The sequence below is a fragment of the Lepidochelys kempii genome, chromosome 3 (genome assembly GCF_965140265.1).
Source record: "Lepidochelys kempii isolate rLepKem1 chromosome 3, rLepKem1.hap2, whole genome shotgun sequence".
NCBI classification, from domain to species: Eukaryota; Metazoa; Chordata; order Testudines; family Cheloniidae; genus Lepidochelys; species Lepidochelys kempii.
In genome coordinates, this window is record NC_133258.1 from 68,468,816 (window position 1) to 68,478,598 (window position 9,783).

Genomic DNA, 9,783 nt, shown 5'->3' on the forward strand with positions numbered 1-9,783 from the left:
TTTAAGACTTCTGAAAGCATGCTCCACACCTCAGCCCTCTCAGATTTTGGAAGGCACTTCAGATTCTTAAACCTTGGGTCGAGTGCTGTAGCTATTTTTAGAAATTTCACATTGGTACCTACTTTGCGTTTTGTCAAATCTGCAGCGGAAGTGTTCTTCAAACGAACATGTGCTGGGTCATCATCCGAGACTGCTACAATGTGAAATAGATAGCAGAATGCAGGTAAAATAGAGCAGGGGACATAAAATTCTCCCCCAAGGAGTTCAGTCACAAAGTTAATTAATGCACTATTTTTTTTGAGAGTCATCAGCATGGAAGCATGTCCTCTGGAACGGTAGCTGAAGCATAAGGGGCATATGAATGTTTAGCGTATCTGGCACATAAATACCTTGCAATGCCAGCTACAAAACCGCCATGCGAACACTTGTTCTCACTTTCAGGTGACACTGTAAATAAGAAGCAGGCAGCATTATCTCCCATAATTGTAAACAAACTTGTTTGTCTTAGTGATTGGCTGAACAAGAAGTAGAACTGAGTAGACTTGTAGGCTCTAAAGTTTTACACTGGTTTTTTTAAAGCAGTTATGTAACCAAAAAAAACCTGCATTTGTAAATTGCACTTTCACGATAAAGAGATTGCACTACAGTACTTGTCTGAGGTGAATTGAAAAATACTATTTCTTTTGTTTATATTATTTTTGCTTTCAAATATTTGCACTGTAAAAATGATAAAGTTAGCACAGTACACTTTGTATTCTGTGTTGTAATTGAAATCAATATATTTGAAAATGTAGAAAAACATCCAAAAATATATAATAAATTTCGATTGGTATTCTGTTTAACTTGGCGATTAAAACTGCGATTACTCGCAATTAATTTTTTTAATCACGATTACTTTTTCTAGTTAATCGCATGAATTAACTGCAATTAATCGACAGCCCTAAAAGTAACATTTAAATTCAGCATGGCCAGAACAAGAAAATAGGAATTTAAAAAGTCAGTTTGTAAGCCTGATGATGTAAACACCTGTTCTGGTGGTTTCTAAGTGTGAAGTGTTCCAAAGGCAGCCTTAAGAGAACCAGATAGTGTCAGAAACATCCATTTACTGTCAGCCCTTTTCATTGTAACTGTTTTACAGTAATAGAGGTCTCCCAATCAGCATGGAACAGCAACCTTCTATATAAAATAGAGTGCTTACCTGTGGCTCTGGGACTTTGAGAGTTTATTTTAGAACTGTCAAGTCTTGACCTTATTAAAGAAAGGTCTGTTCTCAGCTATTATTGCCTGGAGGCTCAGGTTTTTAATTTATGAGCTTTTTATTGTTCGCACAACACATCCTGAGTGGCTTTGTAACAGCCTTCATAAGAGCTCTCTATCATTCTCTTCTAAATTTCAATAAATTTTAGGCATTTCATATAAGATTCTGTACCTGTAGTAGTTACTGAATTATGAGTAACCATGAATAGCAGTGTATATATTTCAATTTGCAAATATAAAAAAAAATCAAAAATACGGGTCAAGAAAGCATTTTGAAAAGTACCAAATACATTAAAATATAAAAATACATTGTCTACATTTTTAGATACTGAAAAACATGTAAAAGTTCACTGGGTTAAAATAGCCTTTTTGATTTTGTCCACTTTCATGCACCAAAGCACTTTGGTTGTGAATATCCTGCAATCATAAAATTACCAGAACAAAAAAACTTTGTTAGGACAGAATCAGAGGTTATAAGTGATTAATTAGCCTAGAATAGAGGTTCTCAAACTATGAAGACCACCTCCCCAGCGCCAGGGAAGGCACCAGTTGCCCATCTTTTGGACAGTGGTGCAGTGCTGCCAAAGTGGATCAAGAACTCCGCTTGGTCTGGGGGTCAGCCAGGGGGGCATGGACAATGTGGAAGCAGCTTGTAAGGTCTCCCCTGGTCCAACCAGTGCTCCACTCTCCAGATCAGCCCTGCCCGCCCACAGCAGCACAAGGGTTCTCTTGCTTTCCCATCTTCCCCCCCAGCATCACAGGTCCTCCCATCTTCCCCCTGTGCTCCACTCTCCAGCTCAGCCAGGGCTCCTTCATCTTCCCCTGCGCTGTCCTGTGACCTCCCCACTTCTGCCCAATGCCCAAGACCAGTGAAAACTCCAAATATTCTAGTCTGTTCCCCTCTGTGATCCCTTGGCAAAGCTCTAAGCAGCAGCATAAGCACCAGGGCTGTCTGCAGACTTCAGAAGACAGCATTGCATTGGTATATGTTTAGTTCCAGTTCAGAAAAGTTTTCTAATTCTAGGGTTCCGAAAATCATGGTGGTGGTTGGGAATTGGGGGGGGGATTAAATGAAAAATCAGGTTCTGCAGAAATCACTGATACTCTTGCTACATAATTCTTCAGTATTCACCATCACCCCACTTCAATAACAACATCCACCTAACTTGACATTTTTCTCCTTGCCTTTTATATGGGAATATTTTATTGGATGTATACTGTGATTTTATTAAATGTATATTCAAGATTCTGAAAGAATACGTTCTCAAGGAACATTAATTATGACAGAATTCTGTAAGTTCTCATAGTGTGTTCGGATGCTAGTACTGAGAGTGTCATTCATGTGATGGTAGCAAGACATTGCTGAAATGGAAGGTTTTGCATTATTACAGATTCAGCTGCTCTTTTCTGGCAATAAAGATTAGGTACCAGAAAAGACTGAAGTGTCAAAAGATGACATACTGGAGCAAGGTGATAATTTAAAAAGCATGCCAAGTGTTCTGAGGGAGCTCAAGTATGAAGTGGCTGTACTGTCAGGAAAAATATGCCATCTTTCATTTGAAACAGCTACTGTATCAGAGGATCAAGGGTGGAAAATGATGTGTTTACATTTAAAAAGGCTTGTGGGGTGATTCAAGGAATTATAGACCAGTCAACCTTACATAGGCACCTAGTAAATTGGTTGAAGTAATCATTAAAAATAGAATTAAAAAATACACCTGTAAGATCATGATAGTGTTATGGTGAGATGTACTGGTGACTGCTTGGATCACAAAGTTCTTTGGGACTAGGTGTGAGCACACCCTTCAATTAACATAACTGTGAGGATGAGTTCATCAGAAGTCTCCACCCCCCCACCAAGACAAAAAGGAGTTGTGAACCTCCCGGAAGTTTGAACTAAGTGGGGGAAGGATTTTGAAACATATAGATTGTGTGCACAGGTTTAGGCAGGACACTCAGAAACAGAGACACAAACAGGTAAAAGGAGCAACTGCAAACACCGTGTCTGACTGTGGAATAAAGCTGTGGAGAGGTGTTTAGGTCAGAGTGAAGCCTAAAAAAAGAGTGTTCTCGGTGGTGTAAGCAAAGAAGTTGTTTCCTGCTGTTTGATTCGTTCTGTATTCAGAGACACTGGACTTTGTACATTCTTTGTAAATAAACAAAACTGCATTGAAGAAATACTTATCAAATGAAGCATCCCCAAACTCTGACTTGCCGCTTGGGTCGAAAAGGGGCAACACTGGTTTAAGAAGCTGGATCAAGTTCACAAACAGAGATTGTGAGCTGGTATACCTCTCAAACCAAAATGTAACAAACAATGGAAGTACCTGCAAAATTCAGAAATAACTAGCAGGAATTAAAAGACCTAAAATGGGAGCTGAACATTTCAAAAAAGGAATTAAAACAAACCAATAAACCAACCAGCTTTCTTTGACAGGGTAACATGCCTTGGGGACAGGGGGGAAGCAGTACATGTGGTTAATATCTTGACTTTAGTATGGCTTTTCATACTGTCTCGCATGACCTTCTCATAAACAAACTAGGGAAATACAACCTAGATGGAGCTACTATAAGGTGGGTGCATAACTGGTTGGAAAATCATTCCCAAAGAGAAGTTATCGGTGGTCCACAAATCAAGCTGGAATAGCATATTGAGAGAGATCCTGCAGGGATCAGTCCTGGGTCTGTTCAATATCGTCATCAATGATTTAAGATAATGGCATAGAGAATACACTTACAAAGTTTACAGACGAAACCAAGCTGGGAGGGGTTGCAAAGTGCTTTCAAAGACAGAATTAAAATTGAAAATGATCCCGACAAACTGGAGAAACGGTCTGAAGTAATAAGATGAAATTCAATAAGGACCAATGCAAAGTACTACGCTTAGGAAGGAACGATCAGTTGCACATATACAAAATGAGAAATGACTGCCTAGAAAGGAGAATTGCGGAAAGGAATCTGGGTGTCATAGTGGACCACAAGCGAAATATGAGTCAACAATGTAACACTGTTGCAAAAAAAGCACGAACATAATTCTAGGATGTATTAGCAGGAATGTTGTAAGCAAGACAGAAGTAGTATTTCTTCCACTCTACTCCATGCTGATCAGACCTCAACTGGAGTATTGTGTGCAGTTCTGGGCACCATATTTCAGGAAAGATAGTGACAGACTGGTGAGGGTCTAGAGGAGAGTAACAAAAAATGTTAAAGGTCTAGAAAACATGACTTATGATGAAAGATTGTTTAGTCTGGAGACGAAAAGACTGAGGGGGGACATGATAACAGTTTTCAAGTACATAAAGTGTTGTTAAAAGGAGAATTGAGAAAAATTGTTCTCCTTAATCTCTGAGGATAAGACAAAAAGCAATGGGCTTAAATTGCAGCGAGGGTGGTTTAGGAAAAACTTCCTTACTGTTAGGGTGGTTAAGCACTGGAACAAAGTGCCTAGAGAAGTTGTGGAGTCTCTGTCATTGAGATTTTTAAGAACAGATTAGATAAACACTTGTCAGGAAAGGTCTAGTTATCACATAGTTCTGCCTTGAGTTCAGGGGACCGGACTAGATGACTTCTCGAGGTCCCTTCCAGTCCTACAGTTCTATGATTTTAAGATCTAAAATAAGAAGTGAGGGTTTCCCAGAAAGGGCACAGAGATGACTTAGAGCAGTGGTCACCAACCCGTTGATCGTGATCAACTGGAGGATCGACTGGGAGAATCCCAAAGATCGTGATCTCTGGTAGTGTAGCGGGGCTGCCACTAAGGCAGGGTCCCTGTCTGCCACCGCCCCACGCTGCTCCTGGAAGTAGCCAGCACACCCCCACAGCCCTGACAGGGGGTGCATGGGTCTCCATGCACTGCTCATGCCTGCAAGCACTGCCCTGGCAGTTGCCTTTGGCCAGGAACGGTGAACTGCAGCCAATGGGAGCTTTGGGGGCGGTGCCTGCAGAGAGGGGCAGCGCGCAGAGCCACATGCCCCCCCCCGCCCTCCCTCCCTCCCAGGGCCCGCAGAGGAGCATTGGCCCCTTCCGGGAGCAGCGTGGGGCTGGGGCAAGCAGTGATCCTGCGCAACAGACTGGGAGCCACACGCGGGAAGCTGCACCCCAACCCAGCACCCTGTACTCCCTTCTGCACCTCAAGCCCCAGCTCTGAGCCCCCTCCCAGAGCCAGCACCCCTAACCTGCCTCCTGCACCCCACCCAGCATGGATTATGCAAAGGAAAATCATGTCATAGTAACTATTAGAGTTCTTTAAACATTTCAGTGAAGTCACAGAGGCTTTCAAAAAGCTTTTGCCAAGTTCCCTCACAGGAGGCTACTAAAGAAACTAAGCACTCATGGAGCAAGACGTAAAGTATTGGCATGGATCAAAAATGGGCAAAGAGACAAAACAGAATAAGAATAAAAGGTTAATACCAGGACGCCTCCAGGTTACATATTAGGTCCAGTGTTTATTATATTTATTAATGACCTAGCGATGCAAGCAGTGAGGTTGCGAGATTTGCAGATAACACGGTTATTTAGATTTGTCAAGTCCAGGGAAGACTGCAAGAAATATCAGAGGAACCTAACAAAGCTAAGGGAACGAGCAGGCACAGAAAAATTAAGTTCAATGTTGATAAAAACGTAAAGTAAAATACCCTAAGGGGAAAAGGATTACTCAGATACCACAAAAGGTTCTAAAGCTGTATTAAGGCAGGAAAGTAAATTGGGTGCTACTGTGGACAGTTTAATTAAGATCTCAACTCAATGTGTAGCTGCATTTAAAAAAAAACAAAAAAAACCCAAGAAGTTAAGATGCATTAGGAACAAGATAGAGAACAATGCAGAATTATATATTATGCTATTACATAAAATCAATGGTACAGCCTTATCAAAAATATGATTTGCAGTACTGGTCACTCAAAATATCTCAAAAAGGATATTGCAGAATTAGAAAGCATTCAGAAAAGCGTGACAAAAACTATTAGGGGCATGGGGAAACTTTCATATGAAGAGATTAGGGTTATGAGAAAACCTAAATTGGAGGGGATATTATTTTACAGCTGCCTAACATGAGGTTTCTGAAGCATCTGTGATGGCCACTGTCAGAGACAAGATACTGGACTAGATAACTACAGGTCTGATCCCATATGGCAATTTCTATATTTCTAACTAGATGTTCTACCTCCACAGACCTCCCAAACAGGAAAGGCTTTAGTCCTGAACTCAAATTAACTGCTACTAATCCACTGCACAGTGTCTATCATACACTTTTTTTTTTAAACCCCCTATCTTGTAGAGATCTCGATGTTCCTGTACATCAGCGGTTCTCAACCTGCAGCCCAATCAACACATAGTTGTGGCCTTTGTGACACGTCCTTAATGACATACCGGCATTATATATATTGTACATATGCAGTCTATGTTGTACATGGAGAGCTGTATAGTGGCCCACAAAGGTAAACAGGTTGAGAACCACTGCTCTTATAGCACATCCCCAGTAAGAGAACCAGATCTGATTTGATTCAAAGATTTCACTCACTGCTTCTGCTAAATCAGGGGTGGTCAAACTTTTTGGGCCGACAGCCGCATGGAGGTTGCAAAATGGTATAGAGGGCCGGGTAGGGAAGGCTGTGCTTCTCCAAACAGCCTGGCCCCCGCCCCCTATCCTCCCCCTCCAACTTCCCGCCCCCCGACTGCCCCCCTCCAAACCATCCAACTCCACCCCCCGCTCCTTGTCCCCTGACTGCCCCTCCCAGGACCCCCCACCCCTAACTGCCCCCCGGGACCCCGCACCCTATCCAATCCACCCTGCTCCCTGTCCCCTGACAGCCCTGACCCCTATCCAAACCCCCTGACAGGCCCCATGGAACTCCCATACCTATCCAAACCCCCCTACTCCCTGACTGCCCCCCGGGACCCCCATCCCTAACTGCCCCGCCAGGACCCCACCCCCATCCAACCCCCACTGCTTCCTGTCTCCTGACTGCTCCCCGCCCTGAACCTCTGCCCCCTGACTGCCCCCCGGGACCTCCTGCCCCTTAGCCAACCACCTCTCCCCCCACCCTCTTACCCTTACCATGCCGCTCAGAGTGACAGGACAGGCTTATCTGAAAGCCTGGGAGGTGGGCAGGTGCAAGCTGCACTGCCCGCGTGGCTGTGAGGGAAGGGGGTCAGCGGGGGAAGGGACGGGCTCAAGCTTCCCCAGCTGGAAGCTCAGGGGCCGGGCAGGACGGTCCCGTGGGCCGGATGTGGCCCGCGGCCCATAGTTTGCCCACCTCTTTGCTAAATCCATAAATAAGTACAATGTGAAGAAATGCAGGCAGACAGACAATCCATTTTTTTTAATCCCATGTTGAACATAAACCTGATAAGTAAAGAAAGAATTCTACAAAAGACCTTCAGAAAAAGGCAACTGACTAAAACAAACAGAGGGGCTGAGACTTGCAAAAGTAAACATGATGGAGGGACAGACGGAAACAAACATCACCCCAACTCAGCAAAGTTATGTATGAGGTTAAGTTTAATCGCATGAGCAGCACCTTCTATTCACAGATATAAAATTAGACACAGATTTAAGCACAATGCTGAATTAGAACCTAGAAGAGGAAGAAGTAAGACTGTAAAAAGTAGAAGGGAGAACATTACTTCTCTTTCCCCTTTTCAGTCCCTCAGCTTATTTTTTTATGTTATGGTACAGACTTTTGGGGGGGATAGGAGGAGGGGGTAAAGGGAATTAGCTGCTTATGAAAAAAGAGGAGGGAAGCGACTAGGATAGAGCAGGTTTCAAAGTAGCAGCAGTGTTAGTCTGTATTCGCAAAAAGAAAAGGAGTACTTGTGGCACCTTAGAGATTAACAAATTTATTAGACCATAAGCTTTTGTGGGCTACAGCCCACTTCATCAGATGCATAAAATGGAACATATAGTAAGATTATATATATATATATATATATATATATATATATATATACACATATACACACACATATACACACATACAGATAAGTTGGAAGTTACCATACAAACTGTGAGAGGCTAATTAGTTAAGATGAGCTATTATCAGCCAGAGGAAAAAAACTTTTGTAGTGATAATCAAGACGGCCCATTTAGACAGTTGACAAGAAGGTGTGAGGATCAGCTGAGTAAACTCTTTGCTACAGGGCTGGATGCAGCCTACTGCAATTCAGCCTATCATTTACAACAGTGGAAACTGCTTCAGGGATCTGTACATACAGCTAGCAGCAAAGAGAAACTGATCCCAGTCAGTTTCGCCACTCAGCACCCTGTGAAAAGTTTCTGAACTACTTTTCAAAGAAGGGGAGGGGGAATTAGGTCAGTTTCAGTTTAGCTCTTTGATGATGGAAACAGAAACTGACAAGGATCTCAGGAAGTTAGTCCGTTTTCCCTTTACAAGCAGCTCCATCTGATCCAGGACGACAATTTTTACTGGTGAATACAAGAGCAAAAAGGGACAACTGCTTTACAGGTAGAAGGATTTCTGAGAGAAGAGGGACTGAAGGTTGCCGGTTGCCAGTTCTCCCCCCACCACCACCCCCCGAGTCCTTTGTGGGAAGGAGGTCTGTTGTGCTGGGGGCCAGGGCGCAGTTCTGGGGGAGGATGAGAGAGCTGGGGCATAAAACGGGACCGAAAAGCGAAAACGTAGCGAGTCGCCACTTAGAAAGGAGAGAGGGGACCGAGAGGCGCCGGGTCCCAAGGGCTCCCCTGGAAAGCGCTGGTGCCTGCGACGCCCCACACCCAGCCCCGGGGAGCCGGCTCTGTGTCCCCGCCCCGCACTCAACCGGCCCGGCTCGCGGATGGGGTCGGGGCTACGACTCCTGACCCCACCCGCCCGGCCCTTCCCCGACCGGCACGGCGCCCCCTCCCTCTCGGCGGCTCGAAGCGGAGCGGGGAAGCTGTGGCCGCCCAGCGCCGAGCACCCCGGCCCCGCTCACCTGCCACCGGCTGCCCCCTCCTGGGGCAGCGCAGCCAGCGCGGCGGGATCTTGTTGTAGGACATGGCGGCGGCGCCGCCCGACAGAGCTCGCGCTGACACCCGGGGCCGGGGGGCTGCAGACGCGGCTCCTCCCCACTCAGCGGCTCCGGCAGCCCCTTCCCCGCGGCAGCTTCATTCAGATCCACCTCCACAGCAACCGCCGCTCCCCACAATGCACCGCGGCACGTACGCCACTTCCGCTTCCGGAGCTGCTCTGCCAGGGCCGAGCCGCGGCGGGGCGTTGCTTGGGCGACGGCGTTCAGCGTCCGCGCCTCCCGGCTCCCTCAGGCGGCGGTCGGCCCTGGGGGGTGCTCCGGCTGCGCGATGGGGGCCCGGGTCTGGCAGGGGAACCCGCCCACCACCTCGGTACAGCCCTGCCAGCGAGGGGCGGATGGAGCCACGCCCGCCTCCTGCCCACGGTTAGCGTGTAACTTCTTCAGGGCAGGGACAGCACCTAGCACAAGCCAGCCTGGGCTGTGCCTAGGTGCTACTGGCGTACCAGGAAATGATGGAACAACCCTGCTAGCCTGGAGGAAAAAAACTAGGGTGACCAGATA

The 9,783-nt window shown here is 45.7% G+C and overlaps 1 protein-coding gene across 4 annotated transcripts in view; it reads right to left on the reverse strand.

Annotated features, from left to right (window-relative positions):
* RNGTT (RNA guanylyltransferase and 5'-phosphatase) overlaps positions 1–9,399 on the reverse strand; it is a 436,227-nt gene extending 426,828 nt beyond the window's left edge. For 3 of the 4 annotated variants that reach the window (XM_073336684.1, XM_073336683.1, XM_073336685.1), the window contains exon 1: positions 9,187–9,386. In XM_073336684.1, the coding sequence (XP_073192785.1) occupies positions 9,187–9,250 (64 nt within the window). In that variant the 5' untranslated portion in view covers positions 9,251–9,386. Of the gene's footprint in view, positions 1–9,186 lie in introns of all 4 variants that reach the window. The other variant, XM_073336687.1, reaches the window with a different exon arrangement.
* Between the last annotated feature and the right edge of the window lie 384 nt (positions 9,400–9,783).